The sequence below is a fragment of the Augochlora pura genome, chromosome 4 (genome assembly GCF_028453695.1).
Source record: "Augochlora pura isolate Apur16 chromosome 4, APUR_v2.2.1, whole genome shotgun sequence".
NCBI classification, from domain to species: Eukaryota; Metazoa; Arthropoda; class Insecta; order Hymenoptera; family Halictidae; genus Augochlora; species Augochlora pura.
This window is the reverse complement of record NC_135775.1, coordinates 22,398,223-22,422,553: the sequence shown is the minus strand read 5'-3', so window position 1 is coordinate 22,422,553 and position 24,331 is coordinate 22,398,223. Positions and strand designations below refer to the sequence as shown.

At 42.5% G+C, this 24,331-nt stretch overlaps 2 protein-coding genes across 4 annotated transcripts in view; both read left to right on the top strand.

Moving 5' to 3' along the window:
• LOC144469329 (hepatic leukemia factor-like) overlaps nt 1–24,331 on the top strand; it is a 150,281-nt gene that overhangs the window by 21,272 nt on the left and 104,678 nt on the right. The window lies entirely within an intron of this gene.
• Nucleotides 17,173–19,711, top strand: LOC144468319 (uncharacterized). The gene is made up of 2 exons (XM_078177720.1): nt 17,173–17,361; nt 18,974–19,711. Exon 2 carries the CDS (start codon nt 19,193–19,195, stop codon nt 19,709–19,711), a length of 519 nt encoding a protein of 172 aa, XP_078033846.1. The 5' UTR covers nt 17,173–17,361; nt 18,974–19,192.

Genomic DNA, 24,331 nt, shown 5'->3' with positions numbered 1-24,331 from the left:
TGTCTGCGAATAGAAGCACTCACGGTACAGTGATTAATATCGAACGGTTTCGAAACGTGATAGATAATTGTAAAAAAAAAATGTCAAAGTGGCTAACGCGGTAATTGGTGTAATCAGCGAAGTCTTAAGAAAAGAAAAAAGAAATTTGCATGTTTTTCTCATTGGAAAATATTGCTCTGTTACAGGGATGACGAAATTCTCATAGAAAAAAGAATCATAGGAAATTCATGGGTAGGTTAGATTGTGCGATAATTAGCGTCATTAGCTGGTTGGTCAGCCACCGCGGAATTTTCACTGTTCCGCGATGGATTTATCGGGTATCGGTAATGCATAGTTTCGCTTGAATATATTAACATTGTAATTCAGCGTGTCGATGGTGCGCTGATAAAGCCAAATAAATGTCAGTCGCTTATGGGCGTGCGGGACCGACGAAGGGGTTTGTTAGCGAATTTATCTCACGCGTTGATCGACGGGTAAATCGTTTTTGCGCAAACAACGTCGCCGCGTCTCAATTATAATAATTTATTGCGTGCCGATCGCCGTGGAAACTCCTCGGCAGCCTGTTATTTTTCCGTCGATCCAGAAGATAGCCGCGCGACGATTATGACAATCTGTATCCGCGCGGCGACCGGGTAATCTGTAATTACTTATCACCGACCACGGGGGAAGTAATTAAACCCAAGCTCTTTTGCCGGCGAGCAATTATCGTCTCTGCTAGACATTCCGCGCGGGTACGCGTTCGCTCATTTTAATATTCCATTAGAGTCGATCCGCGAATCGCACGTGTTTACATAAACGACGCTCTCCTCGAACGATTTTACCAAAATGTAGGTCGATACCGTAATCTTCTTCGAATGATCCAGTTCCGCGCGATCGAGAATTTATCACGCCGTCAATAGTTTTATGCGACTCGAATAACTTTTATTTTAGAAACGTTGGAATAGAGACGCGCTCGTAGAGGAACGATGGATTTATCGATTCGAGCCGCGTCGCCGTGAAAATCGCGAGATCTCTCGATCAATTCAATCGTTTAATTTATTTTAGTAATAATGGTAATATTTAAAATTTAGAAGTAATAGTAATAAAAATTGGAAAATTAAAACAGTGCGCTTGGAATACACAAAATGACGAGTCAAAAATAAAATTTAAATTAAAATATTTATTAAAGTGAAATTACTTTCAAAAATTGTCTTAAATCTGTCAAATTACTGTCAAAAATTTGTCTTACCATTAAAACAACAAAGAAGTGTGTCTTAAAATAGTTACACAATAATTAGATAATCTCTTCGAACGCAAATTCGCGGGTTTGTTTTTTAACTTTTACAAGTCGCATCGTATCGTATCATGATAGAGTTCCTGTAATTCAAATTCGGAGAGCTCCGAGACGCGGTTCCGTACGAAAAGTGGCGCGCGTGTTCGAACGCGATAGATTCCCGCCGCGATCTCTCGCGATCGCGCGGTGTTATCAGGCCGTGTACGTAATCGCGCAAAAGTTCGGCGGTAATCAAGTTGTTATGCGAAGTGCCGCTCGGCGCCGGGGATTATCTGCGAAATCTAGCACTCGAAACGAGTGCGTGGTCAATGCAATAGGAATTCTGATAAGGAGCCGCCGAGAACGTTGGCCGAATCTCCTGCAGAGAGCAGCACGAACGTGGTCGGACTCTACTGGCATCTGGCACGGGTTCATGGAATTTCATGGCACCATCGGGAACTTACCATCGGCGTATCGAGTGATCGACCAAGGAAACACGCGAATCGACTCTACGCTCTTCCCTCGATTTCGATGATAATTTTCGTTCCGTTTTTAAAATTTCCAAATCCATCGATTTTCTTCATTCGTACCTGTCAATTTATCATGTTTCAATACGATTCTTATTGCTGCGCTTATTTTATGCATTTTTATGCACTTTGATAAAAACGTACAGGTGCAATTTGAAATGGTAATAAAATTTAAATAATTCAAGGTTGATATTTTTAACTTGCCAAAGTTATTAACAGTAGGTTTACTAAGTTTTTAAATCACTATTATTCAGATCGCAAAGATATATTTACAGTATATATTTATTTAATACATGTATTGTAATAATCCTGGTTAGAAATCAGCAGAATGTTAATTTTCTTAAACTGAATATTATTATTAATGTGTTATAAATGTCAGAATATCTTTTACTATTGTTTTATTATTACTTTTATAAATGTATACATAATAGCTGCATTAATTTAATCTTAAAGAAAGATTCTTAAGTAACTTTTTCTCCTCGCAGCAGATGCAGAGAATTTCTATTTTGTATAAAAATCCGCAGTTTGCTTATTTTCTATGCAGTTCGTATCACTATGCCGGAGGAGAAAGTTATGCAAAAAGGTGTTCATTAGCGCAATTTATTATCGTTTAGTATTGTTTAATTGGACTCTTTCCTGGTAGATTAAGCCTGAGGTGTGAGCGATGTTCTATTTGATCGTTTTCATCGTAATGAATTTTATGTACACTGTTTTTCGCGGAAGTTTAGTGGAATGTCTAGTACATGAGATAATCTTTTTCTTTTTTCGATCGTTTAGAAGCTTTATTTTTCGTGAAATAATATTCTTTTTCTATCTGTATATTATTTTCTATTTTGTCTGGTAGAGCGAAATTAATTTTAAATCTTTTTTAAATTTCTGTTTAAGTTTCTCGCGAAACAATATTTTCTATATTCAAACGACCGGTTGAAGAATCCACTTGTTGCGTTTAAAGGATGATATTAAATTCAAGCTGTTCGTATGACATTGGCATAATGAAAATTCTTATTGCACTCTGCTATGAATATAAATAATGTATGCAGAGTGTTTCTTAAAAAATATTCACAACGAACGTGAATTTACATTTGATAATTCTACGAATTATTAACATTAGTGTAGATATAAAATAAAAATACTTGGTACGAATACAAAGTAAAAATATTTAGTATAAATATAAAATAAAAATACTTGGTACGAATACAAATTAAAAATATTTAGTATAAATATAAAATAAAAATACTCAATATAAATATAAAATAAAAACACTCAATATAAATATAAAATAAAAATACTCAATATAAATATAAAATTCTTTTTTATCAATTTTTCAAAACTAAACCATAAAAATGATTTTCGAGCGTGATAGAACAATTTCAATGGTGCTTGAAAGTCGCCACTCGACTGCAAAGGGTTAAATGTCTCGCATTTCTCTCGTTTAAGCATCCTTTGATCGTGGCAACAAGAATTTCCTATTACCCGCGCTCCGTCCAAAGGAAACCGCCGGCAACGCGTGCTCCTCCAAACCTGGTCACGATTATTCCTGAAACAATGCCGCCAGCAATTAACGATAAACATTAAATTGAAGGTGTCCACGCGTCGTCCCCGCGCCGCGACAACACCAGATGAAAACGTTTAGATAACGGTTAATTAAACGCAGCAACGAGGCATCGCGGGAGATGTTTTACAGTGTCCGCGAACGTGGATGGTCTACCACCGGTGTTATATCTATCTAGGTCTAGAATGTTGTTCAGCCGGCAAAATCCAGCGAAATGAAAAGGTTCGCGAGCGCGCAAGGCCGCGCGCACCGGACACGGCGCATTCATCCATTGCGAGATCCGCGTTCGAGTTGTTTATTGTTGGCCGGGGCGACGCGAGTTCCTGCATAAACCTGATCGTCGAAATGATTCGAAATTGCCTAGCCTCGCCGCAGGAATTGCCGTATTAAGCGCACCGGCGCGGCATTATAGATGTTTAAAGCGGCGTTCGGCGGAACGCGAATGAATTCGTCGGGTCCCGCGGCATTGTTGTCGGCGACCCGCCATTAAATATGGCGCCGGTCGTTGCGGCGAACTTGAAACTAATATTAATCTTTTCGGCGCGATACTGCCGTCTGAGTCATCCGACGATGTTCCCGCGGCTACCGAGTCGAACCTCGCCTGGGAAAAACTTCCGACGCGATCCGTGCACGCGACAAAATTAATTAACGTAGATCGCGAGATTTGGTAGAAAATTTTGGTATTCGAAACGACGCTAAAACAACGGAGTAATTTCGATTATTTTTATGAATAATCATTTCGAAATAGGAATTTAAATCGCATGCTATATCAAATAGGAATTTAATAAAATATAGAAATTAAGAAACGATACGCATTGAGTGAAATAAAAATCAGCGAAGGATCTACGAATTTTCCTGGGATACGTGCACTCTTAATTAACTCCTGTTCCATGCACCCGATGCGAACAATTGCTGCTTTGCATGAAGATTCGCAAGAAAAACGTCCGATTCGAATCAGCGACTCTTCTGCACTGAAAGCGGCATAAAAAATGCCATAAATTAAAAATCCGCATTTCAATAGCCGATTATCGCGCGTGATACCGGAGGAACATAAATTTAAAGGATGTTCGCTGTGCGGCCTTGTAAATGGAACGATTTCGAACGATAAAATAATAGATGACAGTACGACGATTATTTTTACAGAAGACGAATTCGATTGTTCGAAGGCGGACGATACGGAGGGTGAATTCGGAAGGACGAACGTGAAACCAGCCGGTTCGAGATTCGAACGGTGTCGGGGGCCCGAGCGAAAGTGGTCGCATAAATGTCGGGACCGGAGAACGCGGGGCTTAACGAATGTGGAGAGATCGGTGAACCGGAAGCGAAAGGCGCGCAGCTTCACGATTCGTTTGGTGCGAGGTATACGCGCGTAAGATCGTCAGCCTTTTGGCCTTTAACGCGTCTCGGGACGAGAAAATCCGCCATCTTTGCGAGCCGTTTTCCCTCGGATCGCGCCAGCCTCGAATTCTCGAACGTCGTTGTTTCGGATAATTCGCGTCCCGACCGAATGATTACAGTAATTTCTCTTCGATCGTTTAATCCTTCGACAACGATTCTTCTAATCGGGCAGATCCGATCGCAGTTTTCCAGAAGTCGATTGCGATCATGGGAAATTACGTTCCGCGGTCCAATGAGTTACGTTTTCGAGGAATATTTAGACTATTAGTATAGTTGCTATAATATTACAATATTAGTTAGGGGTATTGACGATGTAGGATAATTTTAAATATTATAGGATGATTTTAAATGTTGTTAAATAATTTTAGATGTTGTAAGACAATTTTAAATATTGCTGGATAATTTTAAATACTATAGGATACTTTAAGATATTATGGGATGATTTTAAATGCTATAGGATAATTTTAAATGCTATAGGATAATTTTAAATATTATATGACAATTTAAAATATCATAGTATAATTTTAAATATTGTAGGACAATTTAAAATAAACTATCCTCCTCGAATCATTTATTCTTCCACGAACGTTTCTTCTGTTCAACGAAGCTATTTCTCAAAGAAACTATTTTTCAAAGTCAACCACTTTGCACTCGAGATTGCTACACCACCTTACAAAATAATTTCGATAATATCGAATCTGTCTATATTTAAAAAAACTACTAAAACATCGTACATTCGAGTCGCAACAAATCCTAGAAAATCGAAATATCGTGGTCGAAGTGCACGTTTCACATTTCGAATTAAAATAGCGAAACAACTAACTTCGTCTTGATATTTTGAATGTACCATCGGTATTATGCCGTACGCCCACGCTTCCTGATCGATGCGAACAATAGTGGTTTCTCTCCGGCGCATCGCGCGTCTCGTCGCATAGAAATCGCGGCGGGGCACACGCGCTGTTTCCAGCGATCTTCTGGAAATGTGTGAATGCTCGCCCCGGCCGACGGTGCGAAGCGACGCTTTTCACGCAATTTACGAAAGCTCGTCCGCGATAAATCACGGGCAAGAGAGAGAGAGAGGGTGACTCAGATGTAACACTTAGAAAACCCGATTGAATGAGATGCCTAACGCTTACGCAACCGCGACGAGATCGGCACGAGTCTCCAGGCGGCGGCGATGTTTGCAGTCCGCAAGGCCACGCCACCAGAATTTACTATCCACCGTGTTACTCGGCTGGTAAAAGCTTTCGGTACGGTTAATTATCCTGCGGCCTTCCGGCGAGCCGTTCCGCGACGAGCTGTTGTTCGGTTCGGCGATATTTCATCGACGCTCGCGGATCCTGTCATTTTATTTAATTACGCTCGAACCGGAGTTTCCTTCTTGGTTGCAACGTTTCGTAAAAAATCGAGTTCGCTAAAAATTTTACCGATTTCTAAAACATAAATTATCTCAGCCATCGAATTCTTCCAATTTATTTCATATCGTCGTTAAAATGCCATTTCTATCGTTCGAGAAGTTAGTTTGTAACCTTCTCGGTTTAAACAAAGGCGATTTGTATCAGGAATTTTTTACAGGAAATTTTCGTCCCGCAAAATTTCCGCGCACGTACCTCGTTGCATTCGAAGCCGTGCAATAAATGCATAAAGATCTGCGGTCTGCTAGTTAACGATACTTCATCAGTTTGTGGTTTGTAATAGGCTTAATCTGAGCATTACGGTCTGCGCAAAGGAACGCATCACTCCTGCAATTATGAACCTTATCTCGCAAATTATTACGCTTATATGGGAACAACGAGTTGCCCGATGGGCAAAGGAACACGTCCATGCAATTTTGTATTGAATTATTTTCCATCAAGCAGGTCGAAGAAATTCGTCAGTGGAGACTGCAGTTACAGTTTCAAAATTTTTTTAAATTATTAGATATATGCTTTATATTATATATGTGCTTTATATTAAGTTTATACTTCGTGTTAAATATATGCTTCATATTAAATATGTGCTTCATATTAAATATAAGCTTCGTATTAAATATACGCTTTATATAAAATCTATGCTTTATATTAGACATATTCTTCGCATTAAATATATTTTTCATATTACATACGAAACAGTGTGGACATTTAAGAAATTTCAAAACGTTATCGCACTCCTTTCAATCCATTAAAATGATCGAAAGAGGAATAAATGCATACGGAGTCCGCGCACCTCGCAATTAATGTAAAACGGTTTCTATTTTGCATAGAAATCCGCGGTCCAGTCGTTACACTCGGATTTCACCGATTAATATTGTTGAGAATTATCGCGACCATTGATCATCCCTGTTCGCGTTGAACGGCAATTAGGCGAATTACCGTCGCAGGCTAGAAGAATTCGGTTTAGCGGATAAGAACAGGATAACGTTGGACGTGTGTGTCTCTTGGTAGTGGTTGTATCGCGGCGATCGTGTGCTCGTCCAGCTGCGGCACGCACGGAGAAGCTCAATTAAATTGATCTCGGTAGTGTACCATTTTATTACGGCATTGTAAGGAACAATTGTTTTCTCACGTGTCTGAAAAACTGATTGCCAGTGATGTCACGTCCGGAGACCGACCTTCGTAGCCGTCACGTCCGGCGCACCGGAGTCTCTTCTACGTAGATTCAGAAAAACGAGAAAATCACGGCGAGCCGCGAACCGCTCGCTGCCATTTTTACACGGCTTTTCGTTCGCAACTTTCGCGCGAACGTGTCCCGTGAACTTGCTCGCAGGGATCCGATACGGTCCCTAAACGAAACGCAATTGTGCGGATAAATAAATGATCGGCGTCGTTAACGCGGAAAATCGGAGCGATCGCGACGGTTGCAGGTATGCAAAATTTCCTGTAAAATTTAGGATAGCATTCCTGAGGAGACAATTTTGTAATTTTTATACTTATTTATTGTTGCTTCTGCCAGCCGGAACTAGAGTGATTTTTTTGTAAAATAAAAGTCGGCTGTGTCAGTTGCAAGAATTAATAGATTGGAAATTTCTTGGTTCTTTCTCAATTTATTCGCTATTTTTAATTGTATCGACTCGGTCATTTTCTAGTTCTAGTTTTCTTTAACTTTCTTAAACTTCAATTAAAACCGTTCAATACAAAATAAATGCGTCGATTATTCCACGGTGAATGTCATAAACGTATAAAACCTGACATCGTAAATCGGCAAAAATCAAGATAGCAACATTTTCCTCCTGCTCGGTTCGACGTTACCTGTCTCCGCTGTCCACGCACCGGCACACTCTCGATCGCAATAAATTATGCAGCATGCTCGGCAAGAATTTTCTTCCAGTCGTTTTACGGCACCGCAAGGCCTCGGGACTTCACGCTTGAACTTCATCCGCGAGAAGTCGGCGATGATTCAACTTCGTCGTTCGGCTCCGGCGAAGGAAAATTTCGCCGGGGCGCCGCGATTTTCGATCTTTCGTCCTCTTCTCGCCTCTATCTTTTCTTTTTTTTTTGTTCTTCCCGTTCGTCGTGCTTTGTCCATGATTAATCACGTGGGAAAGTATCACGTGCATTAGACAGCATTGTAATGCGCACCGTATCCGACGTCCTTGCGGCGCGTTCACAAGGCATTTTTCCATTCCCCCCGTTAAATACCACGGTGCACGGGACGAACGTTGCAGCATTTATAAAATCCGTGCCAATTAATGGGTCAGCAGAACGATCCGGTGGTTGGGTAGATGTATCTTCGATCCCACCGTCCGCGAAGCTGAAATCGCGATGCTCTCCAAATTTTTAGATCAATGCGATCGTACTTCGAATTAAACGTCGTTCGTTTATACCATTCTCAAATTTATTTATCGATTAATAATTCATGTTAATGTTTACAGTGATAATATTTATGATAGTAATATTTATTTATTAATATTTCCAAAGACAGCTTTCCTAGATTTAATGGGCTGCGAATTTTAGCCACTTGATAATAAGAATATGTTAGGTGAAACGAAAGCTGTAGTGAATTAATTTTAATTTAAGAGAATACCGTCATATAGTTTTTGATATTTTCACATTATTGAAGAAATATATTTTCGTCCTACTTCTGTTACTCACACTTAACAAAGAGTCATTTTTTCATATATATATATATCAGACAACCAAAAATTAAAAAATTACATCATCGTCAATATATATAGGGTGGTATGTAATTTAATTAATAATTATATAAATATGTAATTTTTTAATTTTTGGTTGCCTGATTGCAACGAGACACTTGCGAGTGATTTAATCGATGCGTATATTAGTACAAATTCAACGATAGCTGTGATCTTTTCTTTTTCATATATATTTCATATATATATCGATTAAATCACTCGCAAGTGTCTGGTTGCAATCAGACAACCAAAAATGAAAAAATTACATTATCGTTAATAAGGTAAACCAAGCGCAAGAAAACCGCAGGTAGACGAGGCGTTAAGTCCTCGTAAATCCTCCCTAAACCGAACCGGCAAGGAGGCGCTCGCAGGACGCGTTCACGGATCATTCGTTGTCCCCGAATCCCTGGATCACCTCGATCCAGACGGTCCCCGGGGCCTCCCATCCTCCGGCGGGCATTATGTAAAACCGAAGATGCGCGATATAAATGAAACGCGACCTCTGTGTCTGGAATGCTCGGAAATATCTCGGGCGCCGGGATGGTTCGATATCGCTAGCGGAGAGGTCCCACGTGTCGGGCTCACGTGTCCCGCCACGTGAACACCGGCGCTCGATGGTAATCGCGTACCGGAGGGGTGGCGGTGGCTGCGACGCCGTGCCGGTGGTGGAAGCGCCGATGGCGGCGGCCGGTGATGCTGTCGGCTGCCGCGATGGGGTGGAGACCGGGGAGGAACTATTAAATGCAAAGCGTGTACAAACGGAACTACCTGCTTATTAGTCGCCTTCCGAGAGGCGCTGTTGCGCAACTTTCCTGGCGGACACCGAGCGCGCCCGGCCCTATATTAAACTCGAGTCACCGTTCGAACGTAAAAAGCCGGGAAACGACGGGAATCGAAAGAGCAAAGTATCGTTTAACCCCCGCGGATACACCGTCTATAGACGTCACGCGCCTTTTTCTTACCGGAGGAGCAGAACGCTCTTAAGTTGTAGCTCGTTTGTTCGCGATTTTTATTTCAACGTTCGTTATTCCCTCCGTCGTTCGATTCGCGCTTTGATCGCCGCCTCGTCGATTATTTTCTGCGATTTCGAGATGAATTATTTACGCTGATCCGATCGATTTTTCTTGGTTTCCTTAAGATTCGAGAAACGTGAGAATATTGGTAATTTCCGCCGTGCTACTTTGTAGTATTTAACTATTGGACGTACGTTTAATGTCTTTTGAAATTTTTATTTCTAATTATTATTAATATCTTTTATGGGCGTTGATAGCGTGCCACTTCTTGGATTGATTCGTTTACGTACACGTGTCTCGATCGATTTGTTACTCCGTACTTCGATTCACTTACTCGCCGATCATCGATCATTCTCTTGATTCGTTTGCTTGGGCCGGCTATTAACAAAATTATTCACGCGTGAACTTTCTTGTCCGTTCGTGTTTCTATTCAGTCAACGGGCGCGCTTCTCTTGATTCCCCGTGTCGTTCGTTTCCATACTCGTCCCTCGATTAATTCGCTACCTGGCCTTTCGATTTATTTACTCGTTCATCCACTGACCTTTCTCTTGATTCATTTACCAGCTTACACACCGGTTCGCTCCCGCGATCCATCTAATCGGCTACCACGCATCGCCGCGGATAACGCTAATCCCGCGGAAAACGCTAATCCCGCGGATCCGAGCGACGTTTAATCGAAAAAGATGTTTCTTCGAGCGCCGAGATATCCGTCGCGTCAAGGAGAAATCGCGTCCACGCGTCGTCGACGCGCGTATCACGATAATGTTTTCTCGATCGGCATTTTTTCTCAGTCTTTTCTCAATCGCGCGCGTCGACGATAAACACTTAATAAACCATTACGCGCTCGTTTCGCTCATGGAAATAGCCTATAAAGTAATCCTTCTGAGAACGCCGGAAAACCGCGTCGCCGGAGAAAACCCGCGCGACTTTATGCATTTATGATGCCATGCAAATCAACGGAACACAATGGAACAATATGGTCGAGCAATCGCTATCGGAGTCGTTACATCGGCTTCATCGGGGCGAAATCAATGTTCGTCTAGCCGGGCCTGGAAGGATCGTTAAGCGAACGCACCCGACAATCGCAATAAGGAATCTCGGTTCAACCGATCGTCTCTCGATACACCGGCGCTATTCGATAGCCCTCGCGAGACACGGATCGACTGTTTTCGTATCGCGAGCGAGAAACCGCGCGCGAGATCCGCGCGGTAATAAAACAGTCTGTATTAAGTAACGATATTATCTTGTTTGCGGTTGCGTAAACACTGAAATCTCCGCTCGGCTGCCATTAACGCGCGAGGCATCCCGGAATCCGTTGGAATCTGTCCGTGGAATACGCGTTCGAATAGCAACCCTTATACTGTCGACCAGTCATACATAAAATTATTATTATTCAGTAAAATGTTTAATCATAATCAGTGTTATTTCTTAATAAGTTAAACATTCGGTCGATGCTTCGTTTTCGCAACTATAGAATTTACAAGAGTTATGATAAGTAATTAAGAAGAATGTTCTTCTGACGCCCTCATTTTTGGGGTTTCATTTCTGATTTTAGCATTAATTTATAAATTGTCTATGTTTATTCTGAAATTTATACAACAACTTTGAACAAGCTTGTTATATTATTTCAGATAATTAAAAGCATTCTATTACTTGTGACAAATTAAAATTATTAATAAAAAAGGTAGACGTCTCTTTTATCTCGCGTTTAATACAGATAACTTTTATTTTCCATGAAAATCCTCTGCCATCAGTCTTTCTATCGTTCCTATTGTAATAATACCTATTTACTCATTTAATTCACACATTTCTATATTTAATGTACCCAACAGATTCCTGACTCTCCTAACTACTTTCCAAAAACGACCTCCGTTTCATCGCGAGCCTATAAAAGAACATCGTCCCATCGTCAAAGTTCAAAGGAAAATTTGCGAAAATCTTTTTTTCAAAAATTTTCTCAGCAAACACAGAGAGCCGCGTGATCGATTTGACCGACAGAAAGCGGCTCGTCAGAGTGTCGAGTGTTCGATATCGTTCGACAGTCGACTCTGTAGGGCAGCGGCCGAAGAGTCGCGCGGACCGGAAGTACGTTGTCGGGGAGCCGGGGTCCCCGATAGAGGAGAAGGATGACCTCATGCGGGGTGAAGCGAATCGGCCCGGGGAACGCAATTTATATTTTAATCGACCAATACAAGACCTTTATCTGTCGAACGCCAGGCGGGGCTTCGCTCATCTACCCCATCTGCGTCCTCGTTTCGTCGCATCTCGGCCGAAGGAACAGGGCGCGCACGTGACGATAGAGAGACGGGAAAAAAAACGGGGCGCGACGGGGGTGTGCGCGACGCCGGACTGGACGGAGACCGGGAGAGGCGGCGGTGGGGCGGGCGCGACCGTAGAGAGACAAAGGAAGAGTCCGAGAGAGAGGAAGAGAGAGAAAGAAGAGGAAGAGCGGCGCGATAGAGACAGCAGATGGAGAGAGGGGCGTGTACGCGACGATGAAGAGACGGAGAGGTGAGACAAGTATAGAGAGCAAAAGAAAGAGCAACAGGGGTGGAAAAGAGACAGGAAAATATAGAAAGAGCTAGTAAAAAAGAGAAAAAAAGAGATATAAAGAAAAAGAGAAATAGGGGTGGAAAAGAGGAAAAAAGATAGAGAAAGGCATGAAAAGGAAAGAAAAAGAGAGAGAGGGTTAGAAAAGACAGAAATAGAGACAGAAAGGGATGGAAAACGAGATACAGACAAAAAGAGAAACGGTTCGAGAATAGAGAAAAAGAAGGGTTGGGAACAGAGAAAAAGAGAGAGAGAAACGGTAAACAAAAGCGACCGGAGGAGAAAGGAAGCAAACGAACAAACACAGAACACCTCCGCGAGGGTAAGTCGGCGAACCAGCCGAGAGTGAACAGCCTCATTGAGCCCGGGAGGGGGGGTTCGGGGGGCCAGGGCTCGATTTAAATATGGAGGGCGGCCGTGCAAAAAATACGGGGGTTGCGCGGGACGTTCCATCAATGTCTCGGGGGCCGGGCTGCGATTGACTGGTAACATCGCGCGAGGATGCTACACGATAATAAGCTTCTGTCACGATTTAAGCACGCTACGCTGGCCAAATTCTGCGGTCTCGGACTCCCCGGGCTCGAGGAAACGGCCGCTCGGTAATTGCTCGGACGTTTCGACACTCGTTTTCATCGATGCACGTCCCGTATTGTGACGTGGTACCGCGTTTGCGGGGGACAGTCCGGCGCGACGGGGATGTTTGGATTGTAGATGGGCTCGATTCGTCCGCTGGTTTCGACTCGGTTTGCTTGGTGTTTGGACGAGACGTTCGGATGATGGAGGGTGGATTTTTATCGTTTTTACGCGCTTCTTGGTTTAGATGATAAAAGGGTTGGATAGTAAAGGTTTGTCAGCTGTCAATTTATTTCTATGTCTCCCAGCTTAAGAATCTCATGTTTGGATGAAAGGGGGTAGTTTTGTAAATTCATTTTCTGTGAACATTGATTTTGGGGAAACACTGATTTTTGCCTGACAAATATGCATATTTATTCTGTAATTTCAATTAAAATTGTCGTCAGACATGTTTGAATAATTTCAGAAAAAATTGTCGATAATGACATGTATAAAAAGTAAAATTACATAGAAATTAATTTGATGTACGTTGAAATTACAGTCACAAAAATTGAATCTGCATTCGTTGAAATTAAAAGTACAGAAAGATTGAAATTACTCGAAAATTAAATCTGAATGAATCCAAATTAATATTACAGAAATATTAAATTTACATCCAGATCAAAATGATATAAAAATGTCATTTACATATGTTTAATCTAATTCTATAATTACTCAGAACATTGCAAAAATATTCTGTTCACATATCAGAGTAATTTCAATTTTTCTACCTACTGTAAATTCGTTGCTAAATTACACAATGTTAATTTGTAAATGTATAAATTTGTGAAATCTTGTATAATCGTGTAAAATTATGTATAATCGTATAAAATCACGTGTAATCTTATAAAATTGTGTACAGTCATGTAAAACCGTGTAAAATCATAAATATTGCGTAAAATCATTTTACATCGTAAACATTGTTGAAAAATTAAATAAATTACACACATAGCTCCACAGAAGCTGATTGAGATTTATCGAAGAAACGGGACGAGCATTAAAAGTTGATGCATTCGATACGAATGTTCCGAGCTACCCATGATGTTCATGGAGTCAGGTGAATCTGGGGTAGAAGGTGACGGTGGCGCGCAGGTAGCCGGTGCCGTGTACCGCGGTTAAGACAACGATGTTTTATTAATGGTACATGTAAGATTAACCAGGATAAATGAAGTACCGCATTAGACGGACGCTTGCAGCGTGGAAAAAGCGCGGCGATCGCTGCGTAACACGTCCCGCCGCGGTGCTCGCTTGCGCGATTGTATACATGCAGTCCGAATGATCCCGCGCATGAGATTACTTTGATATACGACAGTTTATCGTCGAACACGTTGGCTTGTCGCAGGTCAGGTCAATTCAGGTCAACGTACTCCTTGCCCCCTTGTCTCTCTTCCGCATCTGCGTGTCCTCGCTTCCTATCGTCGTCGAAACTCTCCGCTTCCTTTTGCTGCCGGATCATCTCGACGTGATCTCGCACGACCGAGATACACTTTTCTTTCACATTTCTTTCGAATCCTCGCGATCTTCTCTTGCGATTTCGAAGCCGGCGTCTTCTTCGGTCGGACAGCCAGATTATTTCAGCCTAAACTTATCTAGCCCTCAAGGTAACCTACGCGCGATCCTCTGAGGAAAGTCTGTCGCGACTTTGAGTAAAAGGTGTGGTTCGATCAAGAAATTTATTAAATTATTTTCTATACATTTACAGTTTGTAATTATAATGATTTGAAAGCAATAAGTGTGAATGGTAATGTTTGGTAATTAATTTTTTGTTGAGGAAGACCAAGGCGTTCTAAGCGAGAAATTAGGAATTGTTATTGCAAAGTTATGTCATAGGAATTAACACTAAAACTGCCAGACCAGTCAGAACGACTGGTTATGTCAAATCACCTTAATATAATAACCTAATCAAACACCACCATTATATTACCTAAACACAATTTCCCTAACTCAAATTCCCCTAACTTGATACTAAAGGCAGGTCGAGCCGAATTCATTGTGGATCAGAAAGTTCGTCCCGCTGAACCACTGTCTCCCGTTTCTATCGACTAAGCTCGTCCATTCATCGAAGTGCTTTTAAATTGGGTATCGCCGGGTGTCCCATTAAAACAACCGTCGTCGCCACCCTCTCGAGAGTCCGAGTATCAATTAGTCGATGATTAATTTGAGGATGCATTATTCATCGTGGTAAGAACGACGTGACACGCTAATTAATAGCCCGAGATCCACTCTTCGCGTCTTTAACGAGGAAAGAACGTTGATTTCGATTCGACGGTGTTACAGATTAACTGTCTATTAATTATAGTTATTTTCTGTAACATTGAAACCCTGCAATTTTTGTTTCACGGAAAAATCTGCAATGCGAGATATAGACTATGTCATCTATCAGTATTATTTATAATTTTTTAACAATATTTAGGAAATTATATTGCACCTAAATTGTATGCTATCATATTCTTGATGGCGCTTGAAATACTTCAACGCATTGTATATTTAATATTTTACCTATGTTAATATTTTACGATATTTTTGCAACACGAGTTGATTCGTGAACGATCATCACCGTGTTAAAAAGAAGCAGTAAAAGTTATTAATATTGTCACTAGCATCGTTTGCTACAAGCACTCTCCGCATCCTTCTAGAGTATGCGAAAAAAATCAAACAGGACGGTGGAAGACCCCCATAACGGTCTCTATGGAGCGGTCACCTGGGCCTCGCTCGAATTTCGTGCGTCGCCGGTGGCTGAAATAAACTGGAACGGCTGTCGGACCGGGGACGAGAACGCGTCGCGTCACCAGGTGGGGTGCATCGTCGGTCCACGTGACCGGGGAACGTGCCACCGGGTGCACGTGGACCGCCGTAGACTCGCATCCCCTGCCGCTCACTCGTCCGGCCTCGTGCTTTCAACCCTCTTTCGCTCGAGGCGGAGGAGAGGAACTTGTTCCTCTCAGTCATCCTCGAGCCTCTTCAGGCTCTACGCGCGCGACATCCTTCCGTCGCGTTCGACTCAAACCTTTACCAGACGGATTTGCAGCAGCGCGCGCGCGCGCGCGTGTGTTCGCGCACACACTTTCTCGCGTACCGACCACCGACACACCGGTACGGACCCAGGAACATTTCGGCGCTCTCTCTGACCCCTGTCACGAGTCTAAGGAACCGGGGTCGGAGGGGAAACGATATTGTTGTTTGTGTGTTCATCATCATCATCGTCGCCGTCGCTGTCGTCGCCGTCGTCGTCGCCGTACACGCACCTATCCGAATACCTGGACACGCACGGGTCGCATCGAACATCGGACGCCAGTCCCACCGATCGGCCTCGTCGACGAAACCACACACGAAACCACCGGCCGACATTTCCGGAACGGAGATCTCGTCTCGCCGACGGAACAGTGCCGCCAATCGAAACCCTTCGAATCGATCGTGTCCCATCCGTCGCGTATCGTCGCGCGGAGATTTTTTAGGGACGCGCGCCGTTCCCTCGCGCGGCACGGAGAATTCGTGCGTACGTCGTCGAAAAATTGAACACTGGTTTTACGCAACGCCGTTGCCAATACAATTTACGGTCGCTGGAATTAGACGGATAGATTTATGGGCTCTCAATGAAGTTTTATTGGACGTGTACTGTGATAAAAATCGCTGAAATGTGAATAGAACGTACGCGGTCCGCCGTGCCGTATGACGCGGATAATGCGTGTTCGACGAATTCGCGTTGCGGGAAATCGTGCGTCGCGCGAAAGTTCGTCACTTGCGGCGCCGGGCTGCCGATGCACGGCGCGCTTGCCAGAAGAATGAGTGTGCGATTCTTTTTTTTGAATAGTAAAGGAATTAACAGCATCTAGTTACGTCGACGTATCATATTCAATATATTATAGAAAAACAAGCAGTAATTCATAATAATAATAATAATAATAATAAACATAATAATAACTATAGTAACGATAACAATAAAAATAAATAGTAACAACAGTATTAATATTAACAACAGTATTAATATTAATAACAGTATTGATATTAACAACAGTATTAATATTAATAACAGTATTGATATTAACAACAGTATTAATATTAACAACAATACTAATAATAATAAAAGTCTTGTAATAACAATAAATCTAGAGGAACTACGCTCCGAAACGTTAAGGGTCCACTCATGGGACTTCGAACGTATCGAGTAGAATCGTCGTCGGCGTCGTTTCGCGGATAGCGTTTCGCGAAATCTATTCGATTATGAGAGAGCAACGCGACGCTGTCGGCAACTGTCCTTGAGAGTTGGTTTCGTCGGCGAGCAGAGCGTCGGTGGAGCGAGCGTCGATGTCGACGCGACCCGTCGAGTAACAAAGTAAACGAGAAAGGTCTGTTCGCATTTGTAGCGGCGCGAGGATATCGCTGTTCCGAAGCGAACGTGGACCGGGTAGCGATCGGCCGGTGTTAGGGCCGTACGAAATTGTTGCGGGCACCGTAATTACAATAACGAGAGACCGTGTTCACCTCCGGTAATCGAGTGTCGGCCAAGAGAGAGAGAAAGAAAGAGAAAGAGAGAGAGAGAGAGAGAAAGAGAGAGAGAGAGAGAGAGAGAGAGAGAGCAAGAAGTGCTGTGTGCCGTCTCGTATTTAAATGCGGCGTCGATCGGAATCTTCGCGGCCCATCGACACGGAAAAATTGATGGTCTTCGCGTTTATGGAAGTGGCGTGGGCAACGGGAGAATTACGGTGTTACGTGCGTTTACGTTCGCCGGGCATTGTTTCGCTCGATTCCATTCGGAAACTTGAATTCGCGTAGAACGCGTCACGCCGCGTCGCGGTTTTTCTCGGCGGCCTCGCGTGTCGTGCCCGTTTCTCGGCAACACGCTTCAATTATAACTAACATAATGTCCTGTAATCTGCTGGGCGGAGGCAGTAATACGCCATCCACAAAACGTACTTCGCGGCTATTCTTAGCCTTAGCTCTTCTTCTTCTTCTTCTTGTTCTTCTTCTTCTTTTTTTTCTCTGCGGGACACTTTCCACGGTGATTAATCAGACCTCGCCGCGTTGTTTCCATTAAGCTTGGCCGTGTAGTACCGTTTTCTATGGGGAACCTCGAGGAACGAGATAGAGAACGATCTTGTAATAATTGTTCGTGCCGGAAACAAGCGAACCACGGTTTTTCGCTTCTTCACGCGGAATTGAATAAATCGTGTCTCGAAATCGCTGAAATTATTTTTAACTCTTCGCACTCGAAGCCATATTAAGCCCAGATCTAAATAAAAGGTTTTTTTAATAATGTCAAAATTATTTTGGAAATAATTGGAGGTGTAGATGAATGTTATTGCTACGAACGTGTTGGTTAATTTTAGAACTTGGTAGCAGGACTTCCATTGCAAGCATATTTTTAAACGAAAAGTCAGACTTATAGTTATCACACCTCTACGATTGCTCGAACAATTAAATATTAATATCAAGAGAACTCTTATTCGACTCGAAAGAATAGGACAGTAAAATACCGAACAGGTTATTAATACAGCGAGAGGTTGAAAGTTGAACAAGACGTCTCCGTTCTCGATCGATTATACATACAGCAGACGATTGTTATTTCAATTTCGTTGCACTACTTTCTACGGATTTACTAAGCGGACGCGTATCGAATCGATCAAACGTCGCGTTGTATCTGCAACTAAATCCGTATCGAGATTAGACTGAAAGAGACTTCCACCACCAAATCATCGTAATCAATTGAAAATAATACAAGCGTTCAGCGTTCAACGGGATCCGATACGTTCGGTCCAGTTACAAAGTGTTTCGCAGAGATGAAAGAAGAAGAGCCGTCCGTTTCGGGATCTGGTTCGACGGCTAATCGCCTACCGATCTCTAATTAACCCGCAGATCACCGCAAGAGCCTCGAGACTCCGCCGATCTATAGCGCCTATCGAATCGCAGTGTTAAACGTTCGCGGGACTCGGTCGGAAGTTAATCAGGTTTTCCGGGCAGATTTGCAGGCGACGCACTGTAACCTATACCCTCCCCGCCTGATAATCAACAAGTGTGTGTGTCGCGGGAGCTGGGTGCCGCGCGGACCGATTTATGTGTGCGATCGGCGAGGACCCCTGAGGGGGTTGCGCGATCTCGCATCAGTGAACGGTGGAACAGTGCGCCGAGATAGACCCGAGAGACCCGGGGGTTCCCGAAGAGGTTGAACGCAGCTTCCGAATGGGGAGCGAAGAAGGCGGCGATGGTATGGCAAGCGTGGACGCCGCCGCGTCCTGGCAGCAATACTACACCTGGTGCGGTCCTTACACGCATCCTCATCAACACCCCCATCCGCCGTCCCACGGCCATCCTCATTCCCATCCGCATTTCCATCATCCGAGCCATTTGAATCAGTACCAGGCCGGCCAGTACCAGCAACAATCGCTGGCGGCGTCCACCGCCAACACTTCCGGTCACTATCCGACCTCGCAGCAGTACCATCCGCAGCTGCAACCTTCCCAGACACCGCCTTTGCATCAGCAACAGCAGTTCCATCCTGCTAGGGGACAGAACCCGCCCAGGAGGGCCGCGCCTTACGACCGACCAGGTACCACTGACTTACCTATGGCCGCAGGTAGATTTTACGATCACGACGGAACCGTCGGTGATAATCGACCAAGTGCCAAATGCGAAAGGGTTGTCGGATGCCAGTGCATTCGATTTAGGGAATTGAAATTGTCGACATTTTTATTCTGTTAAATCAGAATTATAAAATACATGATTTTTCTCAAATTCTCTCATATTTCGTGTTAGAATATTTTGTGTGTTTAATAAGACTAGGAAATTATAATAGACTAGCGTAAAAATTAAGGTTGTACAAATCTTCTGTTCGGTATAATCCAAGCTAATTATTTGATAGTAGAAGAATATATATTTTCTTTCGTAAACTGTTATTTTCGTCGAATAATTAACTGAATTGAATTTAAAAATAATAAAATACGATACGAACCTAATCCAATAGCATTGAAAATAGGAAGAAACTTCTATTCGATTTTATTTTCATTTAACTCACTTTACAACACTTGTAAAATTACTCACTTTATAACAAAATAACTCTAAAAAAAGAATAGATAAGCAATAAATAATCTTAAACTTATCAAGTTATATTTTGGTTAGAAAGGTCCGTCGTTCGATGAATTTTCTTGAAAGAAGGGATGACCGGTCAGCGGTAACGCATCGGCGTTAATTTAGGGTTGCGAGTCGTCGCGACGCGCGCAATTTTCACGGGGTTTCCGAATAAATTCGAAGTACAAACGGCAACGGAACCGGTCGAATAAGAGAGCAACAGATTCCCCCATGAATAATTCAGCGTCCGTTTTCCAGCGACGGGCTCCGTCGACGCTTCCACCGTTCGCCCACCTCCCTCCTCTCTCTCTCTCTCTTTCTCTCTCTCTCTCTTCATCCCCCGAGCCGTCGACCGTCTTCCAGACAGGGTGGATTTGCCTCTCGGTCGATCGTCCTTTTCTTCGACATTTTTGTTTTACCCGTGATATGTAAGCGGCCCTGCAGATTGTGTCGCGCACGGTTACGCAAACGTCTTTTCAGTGGAATCGCGCGTCCCTAGGCGTCTCCGTCGTCGTGACGGGGCGACGACGCGACGCACTGGTGCGTCGGTTCCGCACCTATGCGACGATGCAAGGCCGGGGATTTTATCTTCGGTATAATCTGAACAAATTATTTGAAACAATATTGGGGGAATATTTTTTTCGGCAAATTCTACGATTCTGCTGTTTTTATTGAAAAATTAACTGAGTCGAATTTAAGGATAAAATGAACGAGTTGTTTAATTAGTATAGGAAGCACTTGTAATTAAAAAGTGATATATTTTTGATGGAGAGTGTTCCAGCTAATCGAGCGTTTCTTATTGCTATACTCTTTAACTTTATGCATTTATTGCACAGTTGGGAGGGTTGAACTCTAAACAATAATGAATTGAAGAGAAATTAAAAATGTCAGCACATTTATTTTACTTATTAAAACGATTAAAAGAAGAAATCAAATTATACTTGCCTCCTATTGCATATTATACAAGACATTTTTATTTTACACAAATATCGACAGGATAAATACAAATACTTGTAATTCAATTTCTTCTTTTAATCGTTTCAAGAAATTCAAAATACTTTAACAATATTCGAGAACAATTCTGTCTTCCGATGTCGAAGACAGTGTTATCCATCCATTTTGATTAAAGTGTCGGAAACTGTCTGCTGCCTCGTCATGCTATTTAAATTTTTCAATGATTTTCGCATAATTCCATGGCATTTTATATTAGGCAGTGCAAGCGTATTTTATCCGTCTTAAACCACTATTTACCGAGCGAGCCGAGATTGCAGCCCGCGACGCTGCCATTACAAGGTAGCAGATCGTTAGAACGATCGTCATTTCGCTGCAACGATTGCGGCCTGATCATAATGATTATCTCGTAGTTAGGCGCCTCTGACCGATCGAGACGATAACAAGCCCTTTAATTTACCGCCGGGCAACACGATTATTTATTTACTTATCTTTGCATGGATCCTTCGATTTTATCAGCTTCTTGGAGAAAAATAAGGAACACACAAAAATTATTACCGAAATATTTGTTGCCTTTATTATTTTATTATTCTTTTACTAATCGCCTGTATACTTTAAGTAGCAAATTGCGAATTTTTATGGAAAATTAAAATGACTTGTATCAATTTTAAGAGACATAAGACGAGTAGAAGTGTCACTCGTTCTTTAACAATTTTAACAAGTAGAATATAGTAATTAAAATTCGTTTGGCTTTTCTATAATTTTAAATTCGATTCATTTATTTAATAATAATTATAATAGTATATTTTTCTAATGGTAATTTAACAAAAATTAGACAAGACCGCGAGGTCTCTCGAAAAGGTCGCGGGATATGACAGCCATGGATGGCGTCGAGTTCGAAGCTAATTTAATACTCGCCCGTCTCGATGGCGTTTAGGCTACCGATTACGTTAATCGGCGGATCTCCCGATCCCCCGTACCGCGGCCGGCCGGCCGGCATGAAAAGATCGGCCGTGCACCAAGAGGATTTACGTGGAAGGAACGCGATCCTCGGGGGTATAGCGCCGTTCGTCGGGAACGTGTGCACACGACCGGCCGCGGCCCTTACGACCGTGGACGATCCTTTAATCAGGATATACAACCGTGCATATATACACCGTCCACGCGAGTGACGAACCACGAGAGAAAGAAAGAGAAAAAAAGACCGGCCGAACCGTTCGACGTTATTAATTCCTCGAGAAGGATCGGAGCCATTTGGTGATTGACGTCGCGTGACGATCGGCCAACCGGGCTTATGTAATTTCGCGTAGAATCCTCCAGGGTTGCGAGCAGAATAATAGCCGTCCGGAAGCCAAGGACAGGGTAGAACGCGATGGATTCGTGCCTCGTGAAAAATGTGGCGAACCGTTCCTCCGTCGACTCTTGTCGCTGCTTTCTAATCGGCCTGTTTTTTTTTTGTTTGTTTCTGCCGCAACTCGAAACGGGAACGGAAATTGCGATCTTGGCCGCGCGTCGATTAGAATGAAACGATTTATCCGGGCAGCGGCGGCCCGCGGCGATCCAGAAAACTTCCGAAACGAAGATCGACCACGGTGATGTTCGGCCTGGGGATGTCGGCGCGGTGGCTTCTGCGATTATCGAGCGTTTCCTTGATCCGATCGGTCGCGCCGCTTTGATCCAATCGATTCTTCTGTTCTCTTTGTTTTCGCTCGTGAGTGTTCGAGTTACGAGAATTTAGGTAATTCGTTTGGTTCGACTCCATTTTGAAGAATTAGTGTGATTTTGGAGAGTTGATTCAATTGGTAAGAATTGATTTAATTGGTAGGAATTGATTTAATTGATAAGAATTGATTTCATTTGTACGAATTAATTTAATTCGTATGAATCTATTTGATTTAGACGAATTGATTTAATTTTTAAAAATCTATTCGATTTAGAAGAATTGATTTAATTTTTAAAAATCTATTTGATTTGTAAGAATTAATTTAATTTATAAGAATTTACTTAAATTGGAAGAATTGATTTAATCTGTAGAAAATTAATTTAAATTACAAGAATTGATGTAATTCGTAGGAATTAATTTGAATTAGATTTGAAAAGATTCCTCTTCTAATCATCTGTCGATCCCAAAGATTTTAAGCCGCGCCAGCTGAATTTCATCATAAATGCATTAAATCCCCGGTCTAATTATTGCACACCGTTTTTTCACCGTGTGTGCTACATTTCTTAACGCGTGTAGTAAACTCGTTATTAACATTCTTACGCAAACCTTGCTTCATTCATAGATACCATCGCGCTCGCTATCATTCCTCCCTTTCTCGTCGAAGAATCCGTCTGTCGTGGAAGCTAAAAAGCAGCTCCAGCTTCGCCTCGATTTTTTCGTTCCCGTTCTTCAACAATCGCCGCTAGTTTTTTTTCCCCATAACAAAAAGCTTCATTCTTTACCCTAATCCCGTCGCTCAGAGTTATTTATTCGCGTTTATTACATACTCCGGCGATCGATTCGTTTCTTACTGCGATTATAATAGCAAATCGGTTGTTAAGCAAATCCTGTTATTAAGTAAATCGGTTGTTAAGCAAAACAGATTATACATTTTCATTCGTCAACATCGCTGAACAGTTTTTGTTTAATGAGAAACTCTGATCTTCGTAGAAATGTATTATTTCAGATTTATCATCGTGAAATACGATGATTAGGATAAATTAGTGTTACAAAGGACGCTAAATTTGATTTCGTGTCCTGTTTAAATAAAATCTGATATAAGGCTGATATAAGAAAATCGTTGATATTGAAAGCTCTATAATTTTCGTCCGCCTCTCAGGAGATATCCAACAGCAAAGGGTTAAAAGAAAACAGAAAAATTCTGCTTAAATTCATTCGCCACTACCGGAGTTCTCAATCATTTCTCAACGACTTCGCTGTTCGCTATAGACCACCGCCACGATGCACACAAAATTCTATCGTGTGCTTACATCCAGCAATTCCAATCATTCTCCCACAATTTCATTCGCGATAGAAAGCTCCCTTCGCCGCGAATAAAGCCCGAGTTCCGTGAAACTGCGGAGCTCCTTTTACGGTCCCGGAAAAATTTGACTAAAGCCGCCCGCGGAAATTTCTCCTTTAAAATCGAGGGAAATCCGATGATTCGTCCGCCGGTGGGAGAACGGCTTTCGGACAATCGACCGACGACCGTCCTCCCGTTGTTACGAATACGCGGGATGCGTGCCGTTTATTTGTCTCCCATGGTAATACACGCGGGTAATCCCGAGGCCGGAATAAACAGCGACGTCCATCATCCGGAG